Genomic DNA, 21,792 nt, shown 5'->3' on the forward strand with positions numbered 1-21,792 from the left:
AGCCTCAGTTTACCCATCTGTAAAATGATGATACCTTCATCATAAAATTGTCACTAGGATTCAATGAGACTGTATATATAATTTATGGAAGAATTATTATTACTTTACACTTGCATTATACACTTCAGCCAAAATAACTAATGACCCATTTTGTGAAAGAAGTAAAAGAGATAGGATGCAGCCCTGCTCCCATCCCTCCTCCAGACAAGGCTCATTTTAGGTGTCAAAAGTTGAAGAATGATGGAAAGAAGAGAAGAAGAGGGAAAAATGAATTTCTCCTTTGGTTCTATAAACTTTAAATAACAAGAAAGTACTTTCCCTTTAGTTTTCTTGAGGTTCTTCTAGTCTATCACACAGGTGCCTATTTATACCACTCCATCAAGTAATAAACAAGGAGGCTTACAGAAATGTGGCAGTAGCTGTTGCACCAACAAAATCTTTTCTAGATGGACACATGGGATAGGCTGCCAAGACTCTGCTGTGCTTATTTCCAGATACCTGTCTTCCCAAGCCCTCCATCAGTAATTGGAAGCACAGCTCCCAGCTAGGTAGATCCAGCTTTCTAAACACTCTGTGATTCAAAGGTAAACATCCAGAAAGTCATCTCCTACCACTTTTCTATCCCTACACCTTACTTGTTACATATTGCATAAACTTGATGAGACTGGCTAAAAGATGCATAGTTTCTGTTACAAGTAAACTGTATGATGATGAAATTATTCATTTAACTGTTAATCATGCCACTGAAAAAGGGAATTCTTTGAAAAATAAAAATAAAAAAAGTGTTCTGATTGTATTCATTATACACTTTTGTTGGAAACAAGCAAATTTTACCACTCAGTTAAACATTCCTTTGTTTTTAATTAAACTTTTTATTTTTAGATCTATAGAAGCATTTGCACTTGTAAGAAATAATACAGAGAAATCCCATGTGGCCTTCACTGAGCTTCCCCCAGTGGTAATGTTTTACAAAACGATAATGCAGTGCAATATCACAACCAGGATGTTGACATTGATATATCTACTAATCCTATTCAGATTTCCTCAGTCTTATATGTCGTCATTTGTGTGTGTGTGTGTGTGTGTGTGTGTGTGTGTGTGTGTGTGTATGTAAGAGAGATGGAGAGAGATGTATTTAGTTCTATGCAATTTTATCATGTTTTGTGTGTATGTGTGTGTTAGTTTCAAGTGTAGGGCAAAGTGATTCAGTTATACATATACATATATCCATTCTTTTTCAAATTCTTTTCCCATATAGGTTATTACAGAATACTGAGTATAGTTCCCTGTGCTATACAGTAGGTCCTTGTTGATTATCTATTTTATATATAGTGGTGGGTATATGTTAATCCCAAACTCCTAATTTATCCCTCCTCCCCACCTTTCCCTTTGGTAACCATAAATTTGTTTTGGGGGACTTCCCTGGCAGTCCAGTGGTTAAGACTTCACCTTCCAATGCAGGGGGTACAGGTTTGATCCCTGGTCAGGGAGCTAAGATCCCACATGCCAAAACATAAAACAGAAGCAATATTGTAACAAATTCAATAAAGACTTTAAAAATGGTCCACATCAAAAAAAAATCTTTAAAAAAATTTGTTTTCAAAGTCTGTGAGTCTGTTTCTGTTTTGTAAATCAGTTAATTTGTATCACTTATATGTGGAATCTAAGAAGATGATACAATTGTATCATGTTTATGTTCACAAATCCACCACCAGTCAAGATACAGAATAGTTCCACCACCACAAGAGTCCCTTGTATTGCCCTTTTATAACCACACCCAACCGCCTCCATCTCTAATCCCTAATAAATACTAAAACGTTCTTCATCTATAATTTTGTCATGTCAAGAAGGTTATATAAATGGAATCATACAGGAAGTAACCAGTTGAGATTGGCTATTTTTACTCATCATAATTCCCTAGAGATTCATCCAAGTTGTTGTGTCTATCGATAGTTTTTATTATATTATTATTGCTGAGTAGTAATCCATAGTGTAGATCTGTTAAGGACATCTGGGTTGTTTCCAGTTTTTGCCTATTACTAATAAAGCTGCTGTGAACGTTCTTATACAGGTTTCCGTAAGAACACAATTTTTTTTTTTTTTTTTTTTTGCGGTACGCAGGCCTCTCACTGTTGTGGCCTCTCCCGTTGCAGAGCACAGGCTCCGGACGCACAGGCTCAGCGGCCATGGCTCACGGGCCCAGCCGCTCCGTGGCATGTGGGATCTTCCCGGACCGGGGCACGAACCCGTGTCCCCTGCAACGGCAGGCGGGCTCCCAACCACTGCGCCACCAGGGAAGCCCCACAAGTTTTTATTTCACTGAGATAAATCCCTAGTGGTGCAGTTGCTGGGTTGTATGGTTAGTTGTATGCTCAGATTTGTAAGAAACTGCCAAACTGTTTTCCAAAGTGACTGTACCATTTTCTATCCCCACAGCGATGTGTAAGTGATCCAGTTTTTTCACCTTTTTTGTTTTGTTGTGGTATGTTTTTTAACATTACATTAGTCTGGTAAAATTAGTGAATAAACACACAGCCCATATAAGAACAGCCTGTAAAAAGTCAGTTCAAAAAGTCCAAAGGGTAAAAAGGTAGGAGTTATATAAAAAGGCCATCTCATGCATGCAGCAGCCTCTCTGAATTGTCTCAGCTCATAGGGCCTCCAGCAAATGCTTCATATTCCTGGAAAGTACCCCATATGCCCTAAAGCTTTGCTCAGTCTAAATTAAAATAAATAAATCTTTTCTTTCCAAAACAGGATCATGGCCTATAAAATGCTTCAAGTGGCCCTGTGTTCAACACTGCTTATAGGTAAGAGCCTATTTCTTTTTTTTTTTACCATATCTTTTATAACTGTTAGGTTGATTGATAACCCCTTTTGACTTTTTAAAGAAATGAACAAACATGTTTTGTTCATAGACCAATTCTAAAGCGTTGGGGAAACCAAACTACTATGTCATGCTGTGGATTTGGACATGTTAGTGTTAATTGTATGCGCAATCATTCTATTCCTAATTATGTATTAACACGCTATTGTTGCTAAGAAGTCTATTTAACTGCTACCTCCAAAGAAGTGCTCTTTGAACAAAGAAAAATTTTCAATGTCTTTTATAAACTGTAATACGTACATGATACAATTATGTGGAAACCTCAAGGGACTTTGAGAGTGTGAATTCATTAACCTCTTAGGCAAGCTGTAGCTCAGAGAAGTGCTGAAGGCACCAAAGGCCAGATGATTTGCTGCCAAAGTGACCCAGTAACTCAGTGGCTTATATCTGAATTGAACTGAGAGGTCACTTTGTATCCAAAACTGCAAATGCTTATAAAGATGTAAATTATTTTCATGCTTAAATCTTTATAATTTATAAATACTTCTGATGAAGGTGCTTAAATCATAATAAATTTCTAATTTTATGATAAGCTTGAGACCCAAGCAAAAGAAATATGTATTTCGCTTGAGATACACACACAGATAGATATAGATATATATTTAGAGTATGAATCTAGAAATGTGTGTACACATATATATGTGTGTATATGATTAGCCCTGTATTCCTAAGCATATGAATAATTTTAACAAAGAGCTTTAATCATCTGTATTGCACTTTGCATTTAGGACATGTTTAAACAAATGATTTAGCAAATTTTAGCCAAGTTATTATTAAGCAGTTATCATCAAGGCAAATACAGTCACACCCAGTTACAGCCCACACATCCAGCTGAGGTAAGTGAGTCTGGCTCAGTTTAAGAGCGTGTCTCAGGAGCAACTGTAAACTGAAGTCAGGGGCTGGTTATAATCCATCAGTACAATGTTTTGCCTTAACTACTCGTCCATGCAGCTGACTTTAGAGTGGGTGATAGTGGATGATCGCAAGGGTCAAAGCACTATAGTTGGTCCACATTCACCTGTGAACACTGCAGAGTCAAAAATACCGGCCTGGGGCTTCCCTGGTGGCGCAGTGGTTGAGAGTCCGCCTGCCGACGCAGGGGACACGGGTTCGTGTCCCGGTCCGGGAAGATCCCACATGCTGCGGAGCGGCTAAGCCCGTGAGCCATGGCCGCTGAGCCTGTGCGTCCGGAGCCTGTGCTCCGCAACGGGAGAGGCCACAACAGTGAGAGGCCCACGTACCGCAAAAAAAAAAAAAAAAAAAAAAAAAAAAAAAAAAATACCGGCCAAAAGGAAAATGGTTCTTTAAACAGACTTTCATTGACTTTCTTTAAAAACAAGTTGGAATTAACTTTAACTCCAGATGAGATGAAAATATGTCTACCTATAAAGACGACTGGTTTGACTAACTTTACTTGATTGATAAATAAATAAGTAAAATTAGGTAGTTGAAGTTCATGAAAGAACAAGTTGAGGATCAGAATCCAAGGATAGAGGGATGTTTACACTGCTGGATTAACCCTTCAGATCTCAGGAAAGAATCCTTTACTGCTTACAAGAGGAGGGGACTGCAGTCTTTAGAACCAGATTCATTTGTTACACTAAAAACTAGTTTAACTGACATTTTCTAAATCACATAGCTCTAAAGTAGGAAATAATAGCTTGAACCAATTTTTTTCTTTCCCCACCCACTCCCCCCTCCTTTTTCATTTAAGAATGTAGCCTATTCATCTGCACTTCCCTGGAGCCCTTCTGCTTGTCATAACAAAACAACAATTTTTAAAAGTTCATTTTTATTATTTAAAAAATTTTTCTCTGTTAAAGATTAGTTGTCTAATAAATTACTTTTGTCTAGAACTTAATTCGAAGTAAGTAGGGAAAAGATCTCATTATCCATTTCCCTAGTGGTAATGCTGAAGCCCAAAATGATGAAGAGCCTACTCAACTAATTAAATTTATAAGCAGAGTCCCCATATTATTTTACTGATTTTCTCAAAATAGTAACTTGTACACATTGGGGCTGATTCCCTGGTCAGAAAATTAGAAGTCTAAGTGTCATGATTTGATTAAAAAAAAAACAAAACAAAAATCCTCTCTTTAGTATTTAGGTCCAGAATTGCCTTCTCCTATAATAAGATATCAAATAGTAATATTACTATTTTAAATCTTTATTATGTGTCAGGGCCTTTCCATATGTTACTTCAACTCTCATAATCACTCTGAAAATAGGTGTTATGAGTCTCATACAAAGAGGAAACTGAGGCTTAGAGAAGTTAAATGACCAAGCTACACAGTCGGTCAATGGTCGATGCCAGGGACTTCCCTGGTGGTGCAGTGGTTAAGAATCCGCCTGCCAATGCAGGGGACACAGGTTCGAGCCCTGGTCCAGGAAGATCCCACATGCCACAGAGCAACTAAGCCTGAGCGCCACAACTACTGAGCCTGTGCTCTAGAGCCCGGGAGCCACAACAACTGAGCCCGCATGCCACAACTACTGAAGCTCCTGAGCCTAGAGCCTGTGCTCCACAACAAGAGAAGCCACCACAATGAGAAGCCTGTGCACCACAATGAAGAGTATCCCGGCTCGCTGCAACTAGAGAAAGCCTGCGTGCAGCAATGAAGACCCAATGCAGCCAAAAATAAATAAATAAAATTTTTTTACAAAAATGATCAATGCCAGATTTACATCTAATTCTACATCCAGGTCTTCTGTGAACAAAACTCTTCTTTCTGCCACACAAACTGTCCCCTCTGTCACTGCAGTACCAGATATGGGATATGCAGGCATCAGATAGGCAGCAGAGCACACAAGATCTCCTCCCAAAAACGTAATATAGCCAATATGGTAGCCATTGGTTCCACAAGAAAAGGTCAGAAGTTAGGGAGCTGGGTGATTTTATCTGAGAAAATAGAGCCAAACCAGGACATAATCAAGAACAGTTCCTAGTTGTACTGATTTAAAGAAAAGCCCCAAACTCAACTTGTTCCACCTCAACAAGGCACTTTTATTTTAATTTTTAATTTTTTTGAAGTATAGTTGATTTACAATGTTGTGTTAGTTTCAGGTGTATAGTAAAGTGATTCAAATTTAGATTTTTTTCCATTATAGTTTATTACAAGATATTGAATATAGTTCCCTGTGTTATACAGTAAGTCCTTGTTGGTTATCTACATTATATGCAATACTGTGTATCTGTTACTCCAAAACTCTTAATTTCTCTCTCTCCCTTTCCCCCTTTGGTAACCATAAGATTGTTCTATATGTCTGTGAATCTATTTCTGTTTTGTAAATAAGTTCACATGTATCATTTTTTAGATTCCACAAATAAATGATATCATGTGATATTTGTCATTGTCTGACTTACTTCACTTAGTATGATAATCTCTAGGTCCATCCATGCTGCTGCAGATGGCATTTCATTCTTTTTTATGGCTGAGTAATATTCCATTGTATGTATGTACCACATCTTCTTTATCCTTTCATTGATGGAAACTTAGGTTTCTTCCATGTCTTGGCTATTGTATGAACATTGGGGTGCATGTATCATTTCAAATTACAGTTTTCATCTTTTCTGGATATATGCACAGGAGTGGGATTGCTGGATCATATAGTAATTCTATTTTTAGTTTTTTAAGGAACCTCCATACTGTTCTCCATAGTGGCTGCACCAATTTACATTCCCACCAACAGTGTAGGAGGGTTCCCTTTTCTCCACACTCTCTGCAGCATTTGTTATTTGTAGACATTTTGATGATGGCTATTCTAACTTGGTGTGAGGTGATACCTCATTGTAGCTTTGATGTGCATTTCTGTAATAATTAGCAATGTTGAGCATCTTTTCACGTGCCTGTCAGCCATCTCTATGTCTTCTTTGGAGAAATATCTATTTAGGTCTTCTGTCCATTTTTTGATGTGGTTGGTTGTTTGGTTGATATTGAGTTGTATGAGTTGTTTGTATATTTTGGAAATTAAGCCCTTGTTTGCAAATATTTTCTCCCAATCTGTAGGTTGACTTTTCATTTTGTTTATGGTTTCCTTTGCTATGCAAAAGCTTTTAAGTTTAATTAGGCCTCATTTGTTTATTTTTGCTTTTATTTCTTTTGCCTTGGGAGACTGACCAAGAAAACACTGCTACAATTTATGTCAGAGAATGTCTTGCCTATGTTCTCTTCTAGGAGTTTTATGGTGTCATGTCTTATATTTAAGTATTTAAACCATTTTGAGATTATTTTTTGTATATGGTATGAGGGAATGTACTAACTTCATTGATTTACATGTGGCTATCCAGCTTTCCAAACACCCCTTGCTGAAGAAACTGTCTTTTTTCTGCTGTATATTCCTGCCTCCTTTGTCAAAGATTAATTGATTGAAGGTGTGTGGGTTTATTTCTGGGCTCTCTATTCTCATATGTCTGTTTTTATGCCAATACCATACTGTTTTGATTACCATAGTTTTGTAGTATTGTAACAGGGCACTTTGAAAAATGAAACAGCCTTATTTCTCATAAAGAGGAAATATGGACAATGCACATATTTGGAAAGTGCTTCACTGAGTAAGTAAAGCAGTCCTTGGGGTTGACCCATCCATGAAACAATTTGAGGGTTCATGCCCATATTGTTGGCTTATGATCAGATCTGTCCATAAAGTACAAGTATGGCTTCTGGTTTTAGACAGGGGAAGAAATAAACTGCCTTTGGCCTGTTTCTCTAGCATAGTTCCAGCTCTTGTTTTTCAAACCAGAGTTAGTAACCAAGTCCTCTTTGTCTTGAAAGGTTATTTTGTTTGTTTCTGTTTGTTTGTTTTTGACAAGAGCTTTTAAGCTCACGTTTTCTTCCCCACAACACTGTCAGCACCTCTGATCCTTCCCTTTGCCTTCCTCTCTGCATAGAAGGAATGGACCTTCTCAGTCATCACTGCAGCCCTCCACTTCCTCGGAGAGCCTGTAGTCCCTGATATAGTTTTAGTTTATTATATAAGATTTTGTTCTTGGGACTTCCCTGGTGGAGCAGTGGATAGGACTCCATGCTCCCAAGGCAGGGGAGCCAGGTTCGATCCCTGATCGGGGAACTAGATGCCACATGCATGCCGTGACTGAGAGTTTGCATGCCACAGCTAAGGAGCCCGCCCACCACAACTAAGACCTGACACAACCAAATAAAAAAAAAAAAAGAACTCAATTTTGAAAGGTATTACCTAACCAGATGGGAACTATATGTAAAAAACAAGATTTTGTTCTTAATTTTACCTACTCACTTTGGCTTAAGATTGATTGATGCTGTCAAAGAGGTGGGTAGTGAGAGTAAACTGGAAAATAACTTGGTGGGAGAAAAAATGCCACTGCCCGTGACTAGGTTCATTGAGCACTCTTGATGTTGTAGAAAAACTGTTTTCCTACCCACGTGCCACCATTGGTCATGGCTCTAGAGTTGGGAATCCCATCCACACACACATAGGCAGTGACACAGAAGGGGTCACCACTGATTGAATCATATAAAATGCTGCCTTTTGTGAGTCACAGATGTCTCTGTCCACAAAATTCAGAACTAATAAAAGACGTGCCAGTGTCAAATAATATTCAGAACAAATAAAAGACGTGCCAGTGCCATGTGTGTGAGCACGTATGTGGGTGTATGTTAGTGCACTGAGAGCGGGTTAAAACAGATTGAAGTTAAACTCAGGTAATACCAGTTTCTGTTTGCTTTTCAAAGTACTCAACACAGTGGCAATGGTAACGTCAATAAAGCCAAAGCCAATGGTAACGTCAATAAAGCCAAAGTTCCTGAGTTAAAAGTTCAGTTTCGAAGTGTTTTAACAGACAGTTTAATAAAATCATGGGGATTTGTAAGCTGGTCTTGTAGTTCAGCACCTCTTTTTTTCCAGTTTGCTTCCATCAACTCATTGTTTTCTGCCTGTACTTCCCCTATTTGCCCTGCCCCTTTCCCCATGGCTTTTCACCGTTTGTAACCTTTGTAACTTCCCTTCTTCCGTCTCTCCTTCCTTTGATTTCTTTTCTTGATTTCTCTATTCTCCTTCATCCTTTTTTTTCTTCTTCACAGTTTTTCTCTCACAATCCAAATTTCTCCTCTCTCTCTCTCAACTTTATGTGAATTTCAGCCAAGTGAGAGAATCTATTTTACTAAAATACAACTCTTCAATCTTCTGCCACAAAGTTTTGTGTCAGTGACTAAAGTTTAGAGTGGGAAGGAAAAAAATAACAATTTCGTTATTTGTAAAGAAAATTCTTTACAACACAGAGAATATTCAAGTCCAAAAAATATGAACCTAAACATGCGTATTTTAATCTCTCACAAAATTATAAAATTTCTCCTACAATTAGAGAGATCTTTGAAAATTTTATCATATTTCCAAGACATCTGTATATCCTTTACTCCCCATCCTTTTTTGTACTTAATTACTAGTGACCATTTATACTTTATTTTAGTACTTAATTTATAAGCACACATAATTGCCTGGGCACTTATTTCATCTTTTTTTAAAGACCTAACATGTTAAGGACAGGTACGGAGACTCAGTCCAACAAAATAGTAAATAAAAAAATATTATTCTTTACTTGTTTATACTGAGTGCTAAGTGCTTTACTTGCAGAATCCCATTCCTAAGTATTTTTGAGCTTGTGGCAGGACTGTACTGCTAATCTCCAGCTCCAGTACAAACTTCAATATCACCCAGCACCTAAGGGAAATAGCTAGATGACAGCCTGTCCTGTGAATCTACCAGACTTCTAGTGTCTTTTGTCCCCATCGAATCCTTCATAGACACTGAAGGTTACATGAGGGAAGGAGTTTACAGTTGCAGCCATCCAGGGATGACAAGCTCCTGCTAGTTGAGTGCCCTGGTCTATGCTCTTTTTTTAATTATTTTTTTTTCCCTGTTTCTTAGTGAGGCTCTGTGACAATACACCTGTTGGATTCTCTGACACCTTCTGACACACAACACTCCCCTTCTGAGTCCTGGTTTTGATCAAGTTGAGAAATAAACCAGAGTTGATTATGTAAAGCAACCCATTTCCTTTATCACTGAGAGGCTAACTAGGAAAATGTAGCATAGTACAAGTACGTACAGGGCCAGGTGACGGGACCCCAGAATTGGGCGAATTTCATATACGATTTCAGGTTGCAGAACCAGAACAGCAAGTTCTGAGAAAGGGCAGCTCACTCTCAAGAAGAAAAAGGAAGAATGAGCTGGACATGCCAAGTTATGTCTCTTGGATTTACCAAGAGGGAGCTCTAAATGAGACCCCTCTGCATGGGAGAAAAAGGAATCTGCCATCAGACTCTGTGCTTTCATTCTGCGTCTTAAGTTGCACATCAGGCTTTCTGATCTTTTCAGTGTGTAGGTTCTTACCATAAGTAGGAACAGTTATGAGTATAATATATAGACCATTTCATGGTCATGAGCATAGTATATAGACTATTCAGTCATTTCCCCATTATCAAATTTAAAGACTCTTTTTCAACCTCCCCTGGGCAATGGCAACATAGGAAGTCTTTCCACTTCTAATTATATAGCTTCCCTTACTTCCACACTGCCTATCAGCCCGTGATGGGCACTCATCTCTTTGTGCCTAATGAGAATACATTTTTATTTGTTTTGCTTTAATTATTGGCCAGGTCTATTTTGACTTCCCTTTCACTTATTTCTGTCTCAGTTCAGATAGAAATAAGTCTCAGCATGTAAATTCCTTGACAGTAGTAGGGGCTGTGCCCACTTAGCATATTCCGTATGCTTCCAATGATATAATACCATACAGAGAAAGAAATTTTCAGTTAAGGACCTATTTGTTATGAATATATTCCAGTTCAAAATATTAGCGCTGAAAGAGATCATATGATCCAGCCTTGTTTTGCAGAGCATAAAATGGAGATGCAGGAGTAAGAAGTGACTCTGGATCTCTGATCCTTCTGGGCTTGCATGGGGAGAGCTGTGATCTCAAATCTCTCCACACTCTTAAGTGTCTGCCTTATTTCTGTCATACAGACTTTTCTACAGAAGATATTCCAGAAATGTTTAGATAATAGGACGAAGCTTGACAGGTCCTATTACAACTGACTGTGATACAGCATGAAAGCAAGGAGGGTATATAGGGAGTTGGAAAGGAAGAGAGGAAGATTTTTTTTTTACAGCTTATGATTATAAAGTTTAAAACTAACCTGGCTGATACTGCCTACATTAAAACACACACACACACACACACACACACACACACACACACATATTTAAAAACCGAAAGAATAATAAAACTCAGGGTACAGTTTCAATCCCCAGCAGTATTATCTAGGCTTACAAACACAAAACTCTCATCTTGCTCTCACTAACTTTCAAGGTTGATCAGGCAGAATGAAAAAGGGAGGGGAAATTTCTCAAGCAGAGAGGATAATAGCATGCCCTTCTATATTACTTCCATTTTATTTCCAGCCCTGCCACTGACTTACTATGTGACCTCGAGTGAGTCATTTCATCTCCGTGTATCAATTTTCTCATTTGTGAAGTAAGATAATAAATACTGCTTTCTGTCTCTCTCATGGGTGATGTTATCACCACCAATTAATATTTATTGGGTGCCTGTTGGGTGCATAATGCTGAGGTAGAAAATTTGTTCTGGGAGGTGGGGGGAAGAAGAGATGGAACATTTTCCATAAGCAAAGAGATGGAAGATTTACAAAAGACAGAATTATTAGAGCTTAAAATAGCTATGGCTTTTTTTTTTTTTTTTTTTTTTTTGCGGTACACGGGCCTCTCACTGCTACGGCCTCTCCCGTTGCAGAGCACAGGCTCCAGACGCGCAGGCTCAGCGGCCATGGCTCACGGGCCTAGCTGCTCCGCAGCATATGGGATCCTCCCGGACCGGGGCACGAACCCGTGTCCCCTGCATCGGCAGGCGGACTCGCAACCACTGCGCCACCAGGGAAGCCCCTATGGCTTATATTTTAAAGCATGCCTCTCTGCTAAGATTTATGAATAGCATTTTTTTCTTAGTTATTGTACAATGCACCAGGATAATTATGGTACAGAATATTGGTTTTACTTTTGGATGATTCCAAGTAACACTATTTTAAGCAATTACTGTAATTTCTTATGTGGCTGTAAATTATATTCTAAACATAGTTTTTTTAGAAATATTTATTAGATATTGATGGTATTGGGTCTACTTGCCTAGCCACTACCTTTGTTTCCCTTTTTTTAACAGAACAAATCTACATTAAACATGTAACACTGTAACACACATTTTCTTCAAAAAGAATGAAGAGAAATTTGAAAAGTCGCCTATTAACACATCCCAGGTAAACCAAAGTTTTGATGCTGGTTCATCCACAGAAATCAGCCCAAATGAATGAGAGTTTCCTGTTCTCTCCAAATCAATCCTGTCTTTCCATTCTTGCTGTCACTTACCTGATTCTGGTCCTACTAATCTCTCATCTGGACTATTCGAAGAGCATCCGACTTTGTATCTCTCGCTCTGCTCTCTTCCTTTTACCACCTGTCCTCCACAACACTGACAAAGGACTTTGCAAAGGTTAATCTGTGAATAGATAAACAAAATGTTGGCATATACATACACAATATTATTCAGCCTTAGAAAGGAATGAAACGCTGGCCTATGCTACAACATGGGTAAACCTTGAAGATGTTATGCTAAGTGAAGTAAGTCAGACACAAAAGGATAAAGGTTGCATGGCTCCTCTTACTTGTGGTACCTAGAATAAGCAAATTCATAGAGACAGAAAGTAAATGGTGGTTACAACGGCCTGGGGGAGAGGGTAATGGGAGTTATTGTTTAAAGGGTACAGAGTTTCTACTGGGGATGATGAAGTCTGGAGATAGTGGTGATGGTTGCCTAGCACTGTGAATACATTTGATGCCATTGAATTGTACAATAAAAAATGGTTCAGGGCTTTCCTGGTGGCGCAGTGGTTGAGGGTCCGCCTGCCGATGCAGGGGACACAGGTTTGTGCCCCGGTCTGGGAAGATCCCACATGCCGCAGAGCGGCTGGGCCCGTGAGCCATGGCCACTGAGCCTGCGCGTCCGGAGCCTGTGCTCCGCAACGGGAGAGGCCACGACAGTGAGAGGCCCGCGTACCGCAAAAAAAAAAAAAAAAAAGGTTCAGAGAAGCAAGAAGAACTACAGTCCTGCAGCCTGTGGAACAAAAACCACATTCATAGAAAGATAGACAAGATGAAAAGGCAGAGGGCTATGTACCAGATGAAGGAACAAGATAAAACCCCAGAAAAATGGCTCAAATGGTAAGTTTTATGTTACGTATATTTTATCACAATAAAACAATTTTAAAAGTATATCTATCCTATCATTTTTCTTGTTCAGAAATGATAATTATTTATAAAGTCCAAACTCCTTGGTATGATGGCAATAATCCTTCTGAATAGAGCTCCAGCTTATCTTTCCAACATTATCTCTGACACATCTACACCACAAACAACCCTACCTTTCAATCACATTGGCAAAGCGAGGGTCATTGAACACGTGCCTTACTCTGATCCTCTGTCCCTCGGCTCTCCAAGCTTCTTCAGCCTGACGTGTATGCTTTTTGCTTCCACTCCCTTCCTCCTGGCTGTGGAAACTTTACATCCTTTGAAGGTTAACTCAGAACCAACTTCTCTGTGAGGTCTTCCTGCCAATATTGGAATTAATCACTCCCCCTTCAGATACCTAGTCATAATATACCTTTTTATAATTATTTTAAAACTCTGAATATAATGTGAGTTCCTTAGTGGCAAGGATTATTTATTGTTTGTCTTTCCATGTAATAATGATTTTCAGAGTAGGAACTAGGGTGAGGCAAGTGGAGGTCTTATGGCACAAAATTTGTATAACCTTAAGAGTTAATTCCTTCTTTTTTTGTATTTTTTTAATTGAGGTATGATTCATTTACATAGTTGCATTAGTTTCAAGTGTACAGCAAAGTGATTCAGTTATACATATATATGTTCTTTTTCAGATTCTTTTCCATTATAGGTTATTACAAGCTACTGAGTAGAGTTTCCTGTGCTAAACAGTAGGTCCTTGTTGTTTTATCTCTCTGCCCCTCCATCTCCCCTGCTATCCCCTTTGGTAACCATAAATTCATTTTCTATGTGAGTTAATTCCTTCTTATATTTTATGCCGTACTGACCTCACTTCATCCTAGTCTCAACTCTGGTGATTAACAATTTACCTTGACATTTGTTAGTGCTTATAATGCATTGTATTAGTTATCTACTACAGCATAACTAATTTCCCCATACCTTAGCAGCTTAAAACAATAAACACTTACTATTTCACAGTCTCTAAGGGTCAGCAATTTGGAAGTGTCTTGGGTTCTGACTTAGGATCTCTCATGAGGTTGCAGTAAAGACATTAATGGGGGTTGTAGTCTTCTTTAGGTTTGACTGGAGCAAAAGCATCAGATTCCCAGGTGGTTCACTTACATGACTGTTGGTGGGACACTTCAGTTCTTTGACATGGGGTTCTCTCCCTCAGGGCTGCTTGAGTGCCCTCACACATGGCAGCTGACTGCCTTTAGAGCAAGTGATCCAAGAGCGGGGCACGGCAGGAGCTGTAATGTCTTTTATGTCTTAGCCACAGAAATCACACACTGTCATTGCCTCACTATCCTGTGGTTATACATGTCAACCCTACTAAGTGAAAGAGGGGACAACCCAGGATAGGAATACTAGGAGGCGGTGATCTTTGGGGGTCATCTTAGAGGATAGCTTCCACAGACATACTAGTTTGATTATATTGATTAGATTACCTAGCAGCGGGTCAGTATTACTTCTGGCATCTGTTACTACTATCTTCTGAAGTTGACATTTGCTTTTTATTTTTAAATCATTGAATAAATAAAATTGCTAACATTTTATAAAAGGACAATACATCTGAGTCATTCTCCTTTGTTCTTTTTTAAAAAAATTTATTTATTTCCTTATTTATTTTTGGCTGCATTGGGTCTTTGTTGCTGCATTTAGGCTTTCTCTAGTTGCGGTGAATGGGGGCTACTCTTCATTGTGGTGCACGGGCTTCTCATTACAGTGGCTTCTCTTGTTGCGGAGCATGGACTCTAGGTCCGCGGGCTTCAGTAGTTGTGGCACGCAGGCCCAGTAGTTGTGGTGCACAGGCTTAGCTGCTCCGCAGCATGTGGGATCTTCCCGAACCACGGCTTGAGCCCGTGTCCCCTGCATTGGCAGGCGGATTCTTAACCACTGCGCCACCAGGGAAGTCCCCTGACTCATTTTTCAATCCTCCATTAGCAGTACAGTGTTTCGCACTCAGAGGCAGCTTGATTGATGTATAATATCCAGAGAGGCTGTCATTTTCAATATCTGTTTAGAACTAGAGCTGACTAGATTGACAAATTAAAGTAGAAATACTAGAGCTGATAACGAGAATGCTGCTTAGAGCTCAAGGCCAAGCTTGGAAAAGCATGAGATCATAAGGAATGTGTAAAGAATGATTATTTCCTTTTTTCTGTAAATACAAAATATTTTTATAATTATTGTTGCTGTTATCTGGCCCCAAGCATTCCTCTCTCTTAGTAATAATATAGTGCAGTGGCTCTGAAGAGAGAATTCCATCTCCCCTTCCCACTAGCTCTGTAGCCTTGAACATATTATGTAACTTTTCTGTGCCTTAGTTTCCTTGTCTGCATAATAGACAGTACCACTTCTTAGGTTTGTTGTGAGTATTAAATAAGGTAATTCAGGTAGAACATTCAGCATAATGCTCAATAAGTGTTAACTTATTTATTTATTTATTTAAAACTCTAATCCAGCCACCTCTAACCATTGTTTTCAGACATTGGTCTTTAGATTCCTAATGTCATACCTTTGTTCACATCATTCTTTCAGCTTCAAATTAAAAGACTTGCCCCTTCTCCCATTATGCCAAATATATTCTTTTCTTCAAGGAATAGGCTAAGCAATTTCCCTGACCATGAAAATGTCTGCTTGTGCTCCAGTGCTCCAATGCTTCATATCAACACCTTCTCCTAAGCTCCCTTAGCACAATCAAATCCTGTGTTGCCTTGTTTTATTTTGTATCTTAGACCCTTCATCCCCTCTCCTATAGAAGAGAGGTTTCATATCTTATAGAAAACTCACTGTAACCCTGATCTATAGATTATTGGTCAATGAAGGCTTGTTAATGATGAAGATGTAGAGTGTCTAATGTAACATTACTTACAATTAGATTCTTAATAAATGCTTCTTTATCACAAGCAATGAACAGATTATATTGTTATTATGAATAAGTCAAGAATATGTTCTTGCTTTATATTGATTCAAGTTACAACTCTGAACATGATTGCAGTTTTTTAAAGAATGAAAGCACAATATAGACTGTTAAAATTTCAAGATCCTAAAGAAGTATGGGTTTTAAAAATTATTTTTTTTCTTAATTCTAGAGTGGGAAGAAGAGAGAAAATGCAAGCCTGTTTGATTTAAAGAAGGCTCTATCAATGTTAACAATTTTAACTACAGTGTCAGATTTGGGTCAGTCTACTTCAAAATGAAAGATATGTTCTATTTTGGAAGGCTAGGAAAGCAAGAATAAGATTATAGACTTCCAGGTTTGAACCAAGTTGTTTATATGTATTAATGTATCCAATCCTTATAGTAAGGTTGTTATTGTCTTACTGTGTTATTATCGTACCCTTTACAGACAAGAAATCTAGAGCTCAGAGAAACTAAGCAACTTGCCTAAAAAAGTGACAGAGCTGAAATTTGAATTTAAGTCTGCAGGCTCCCATGCGTGAACAGGAACTCTGAAAATCTTCTCCACCACCACACAGCACTGGTTTTCATGCTGTACGATATGCAGGTCACATAGGGTTGTGACAGTACAATGATGCCACAGGAGTGAGGAGCAGCCTTCTCCCCCAGGGCATAGCTTTTCCAGAGTTTCCTTCTCAGTTGTCCATCCTCCCAAAGACCACAGCTGCTTTAAAAGGACACAGTTTCTTTAAGAGGAAACACTGAAATGTAAAACATTGCCTTAAGAGACGCTGTGCTTTTGGACTCAATTACAGGAGCGTTGGGAGCACCATTTTTATCGGAGGACCCATCAAACCAGTTCCTACATCTGAAAAGACACATATATTTTCAGGATTACTGGAACCCAGATCACAGTCCGAATACATGGGGAAACACACTGACTGATCAGGTATTTGCATTAGAAACAAATGGCCTTTCGCCATCTCTCTTTTTATTTTATTTTTTTAATTTAATTTTTTTATTTTTTAAACTTTTTATTTTATATTGGAGTACAGTTGATTAACAATGTTGTGTTAGTTTCAGGTGTACAACAGAGTGATTCAGTTATACATACACACCATCTCTCTTTTTAAATAGGCATGGTTTCAGCTGGCATTAACATACCACCAGCCCAATTCCTAGTTTTTCTCTCTAGCTGCCCTGAGCTATACCTGCTTTTCCCTCCCCATGGAGTGGCTTTCGTTTGGTAAATTCCACCTCCTCTTTCAAGATTAAGATCAAATGTCCCTCCTTTCTGAAGCTTTTTCCTTCTTCCCAGGAAGGCATTTGTCCTTCCTTCTTCTCTCCCCTTTGCAGGCTGTTCACATGTGAATAGCTCTCAAATGTCACCCTGGAATTATTTGTCGTATGTACCCAATCTCCCTAGCTAGACTACAAAGGTAAGGTGCTTGTCTTATCCATCAAGGTCATTATTCTCAAGTTTCAGTGAACTAATTATTACATGTTTGGGTAGGTAGATGGATGGACCATTATCACATTTCAGTTCCCCCTTAGCTGTTCAGTAACTAATTTTCCTCCATGATAATTATCTAAGCCTTTAATGTCATTCCTTCATTTGCTTGCTTCTTGTACATTTTCCTACTTACTTATATTCTCACCCCAAGAGAAACAAAGAAGAAACTTTCATTAGCCAGTTTTATTTCATGCTTACCTTTTTGATGGAAAATGACATTGAAACTCCGGGTCAAATGAAGCTGCTGAATTATCTGAGAATTTCAATTATTCATGATTTCCCTCTACAATTTAGCAACTTAGAAAACAAAAATGTACAATTAATAATTTAATTAATTCCTTCACTTATTTTTCTTTCTTTTCACATGTATCAGGTTCTCACTATCACCAGGCATGAGGGTTGTATCATGTCATAAAGAAACTGAAGTCCTTGTTCTTCTGGGGCCTGGGTCCTATCCTTATTCTGCTTGGCTGGGTTTTAGCTCGTCCACTAGGATCAGTTTCTGCTTATCATTTGTTGATGAAAACCACCAGCTTGAATAATGCATTTAGTTTTATACCTGTTTTTCTCCAACAGGCATCATGTAGAAGTATTAAAACAAGACATTTGTTTATTCAGCAAATTAAATAATTACATAAGCTGGTAGACTGTGTCTTCTTTATGGAATATTGAAATTTTCAAGCACACTCCTGCCTATAATTGTAGACCATTGCTGTAATCAACTGACAGATACCATAATGTAACAAGACCCTACTACATTTGTTCATACTGTGGCCCCTCACATACTGCAAAACATTTGAGCACCGAAGTAAACAGGTCACTAAAAGTGTGAAAACCAAACCTTACTCAGTATTATTCTTCCACTGTATTTCTGTCAGTCTTTTGAGAATACCTGCATGATAATCAGAATACTTGATGCAACATGTGTTCTAAATACTCAGAGATCGTGACTCGAGTTTCCTTTTGTTGCAGGCTCATGAAACATGGACTGCTTTGAAAACAACAGCACAGTATTATCTGAATGTGAATACTTTCACCCTTGACATGTCTACTGCCCAGTAAATGTGCTTTGCTGGTTAAACCAGGATAGCAAGAATAGAGGGAGACAAAAAGTGGCGATGTACCCAAACAACCAGCTTTGGAGACCTGAGGGCAAATCCATACCGTGTACTAGGTTATTTATTATGTCTGCCTCATGGAGCTGCTGAAAGGAGTAAATACGAAAACCCACATATAGACCTAGAATTAGAAGTTCTCAATAAATGGTAGCTCTTAAAATAAGAACTAAAATAGAGACTGTAGTAATAACATTTACCAAAAAGGGGCTTTCATGGGAAAAGGAACTATAAAACAAAACAGTTGTGTCATTAAAACTGTCTGTCCAAAAAGAAAAAAAGCCTCTCTGTTCGTAGCTCTGGCTTTCTGTTGCCTCTTCTTTAGAAGAGTTAGTTCACTTTTAATTCAAGGAAGGAAATGGGATCTCTCAAATGGAGCTCATCCTCTCCTCTTTTCTTCAATACTTGTCATTTCCTAAAGCCAGTCCATTCCAAGACCATATTTTTGAAACTGTTTTTAATCAACGCTGTACTGCTGGACTTCCCTGGTGGCACAGTTGTTAAGAATCCGCCTGCCAATGCAGGAGACACGAGTTCGAGCCCTGGTCCAGGAAGATCCCACGTGCTGCAGAGCAACTAAGGTGGTGTGCCACAACTACTGAAACCCGCACGCCTAGATCCCGTGCTCCACAACAAAAGAAGCCACTGCAACAAGAAGCCCGTACACCACAACCAAGAGTAGCCCCCTCTCGCCACAACTAGAGAAAGCCCACATGCAGCAATGAAGACCCAATGCAGCCAAAAGTAAATAAGTTAAAAAAAAAAAAAAGCTGTATTGCTGTGGGCAATAGAGAATCAAATCTTAACTCATACTGGGAAACATGATGATTAGGAATCCACTGGAAGCCACGTATCTGTAAAGTCTTCCTTAGCAATTTCGTAAAATTTGTGCAAGTTGTGCATTCTGGTCTGTAGTATATTTATGTTTGCTTCACTATGAAATAATTTTAAAGAAATCTCACACCCGTTATCAGTCACTCCCCAACCCCCCCATGCCCCAGGCCTAGTAACCACTAATAAACTTTCTGTAGTTATAAAAAAACTGATAGAAATAACATTTTAAACTCACTGGCCATGTGCTTTTATTAATCTTTCCAATAAAGCTGAAAAATTGACTCTATGGAAAACTGGACTACATTTATCCTATAGTTTCCCATATATCCATGGAATACTTCAGTACTCTAGCTTGAGAAGTACTGAAAGATGATCTACCCAATCACCAAGACTGCCCCCCATAATCACAGATAAGTGGACTTTTTGCCTTCAGAAGTCTATTTCTCTGTATACCTAGGTCAATTGGTCTCTTCAGGATTTCTTTTGGTAAATAGAAACATCCCCCACAAGACCACAGTTGGTCTTATGTGGTCTTAAAACAGTCTTAAGCACTTTTTCAGCAACAAAAATCAGATGCCAAGGAGCTGCACTGTAAAGACGCTGGCCCAGCACTTTCTTCTCCAGAAGGTCACCAGCAGCTGCTCAATATTCTGCATTTCTTATCCCATCCCTTAGAGGTATTCTCAGTGAGAAATTTGAGACTAATACGTAATTTATTGTGTTAACTGTTATTCATCTCTAATACATATAAACGTAGATTTTTAAATCAAAACACAACTGAATAGACAAGAGAAAGAAAACGAATCATTTGGTTTTGCACTAAGAAACAAACTTGACAACAGTAATATACATTTTGCTACCACAAAGTTCTACTCTTTGATTGTTTAATAAAAAATTAGAGAATGCCTATGTACTGGTCAGAGTTTCCCAGAGAGGTGGAATCAATAGAATGTGTATATGAATAAAAAGAGAATTATTTTAAAGAATTGACTCATGTTTACAGATGCTGGCAAGTCCAAAACTACAGGGTAGGTTAGCAGACTGGAGACCAGAGAAGAACCAACGTTGCAATTCAGGTCTAAAGGCCATTGGGCTAGAAAATCACGGAAGAGCCAATCTTGCAGTCTAAGTCCTCAGGCCATGTGCTGGTAGAATTCCCTCTTGCTCAGAAGAGGTCGGCCTGTTGTTCTATTCAGGCCTTCAACTGATTGGATGAGGCCTACTCACATTATGGAGGGCAATCTGCTTTACTCAAAGTCCACCAATTTAAGGGTTAATCTCATCCAAAAACACCCTTGCTGAAACACCCAGAATTATGTTTAACCACATATCTGGGCAGAGTGGCCCAGCTGAGTTGACACATAAAGTTAACTACTACAACATAGTTTAAGTTATTTAGATTGTCGACACATATTCACACACACACACTCACACACACACACTCACCAAGCTGTGACTGGAGCAACATATGGTGGAAAAAAAAAGAAAAAGACTTTCATCCATTCATTTTATTCAGTATACCACAAGAAAGAAGCTTGGTGCTTGGGGCACTAATAATGGGAAATTGTAAGTTAGCTGCCAAGTTGATTTTGATTTAGATAACACTAAGAAGCGATTCTGCAATTAGGTTGTTATCTGATCAAACAAGCATGGAAAGGCAGTTTCTTGTCTAAACAATTTTAAGAAATTATTAGAAATTAACAGGATGTCAGAAAACGAACAAACAAAACAGAGACAACCTAGGTCCACCTAAAATAATTTATGTAGAAATCTAGTAGTTAACTTCCACATAGCTGAGCAGGAAGAGGTGACTACTCAGTTGTACAGATAGGATTCAAGAAAACCCAGGTAATGCATATTTAGCATCTGCATACAAAATTGCCTTAGACTACAAGAACTCTGAATTCAGGGCTTAAAGATATTGATCATATTGAGGTACCAATTATCTGGCTGACTCACTCTAACTGATTATTTTCCCAGTGGTATGTGAATTGACATAGTGATTTTTTTTGGTAGGGGTGGGGGAGTCCTTTATGTCTGTATCTAATTTATAAATTGTACGTAAAATCTGCCTTTTTAAAGACTGAAGATTCTTTCAATATTTTTTTTTTTTTTTCCGAGACGCGGGCCGCTCACTGTCGTGGCCTCTCCTGTTGCGGAGCGCAGGTTCCGGACGCGCAGGCTCAGCGGCCATGGCTCATGGGCCCAAGCCGCTC

General features: G+C 38.7%; 1 protein-coding gene across 1 annotated transcript; it reads left to right on the forward strand.

Moving 5' to 3' along the window:
* Positions 1-2,761: 2,761 nt before the first annotated feature.
* On the forward strand, positions 2,762-18,689 carry LOC309961952 (uncharacterized protein C3orf85; the record flags this gene model as incomplete). The annotated part of the gene is made up of 3 exons (XM_082839464.1): positions 2,762-2,810; positions 16,930-17,063; positions 18,600-18,689. 3 exons carry the CDS (start codon positions 2,762-2,764, stop codon positions 18,687-18,689), a joined length of 273 nt encoding a protein of 90 aa, XP_082695590.1.
* Positions 18,690-21,792: the final 3,103 nt, after the last annotated feature.

Source organism: Leucopleurus acutus (assembly GCF_964270905.1).
Source record: "Leucopleurus acutus genome assembly, chromosome: 5".
NCBI lineage: Eukaryota > Metazoa > Chordata > Mammalia > Artiodactyla > Delphinidae > Leucopleurus > Leucopleurus acutus.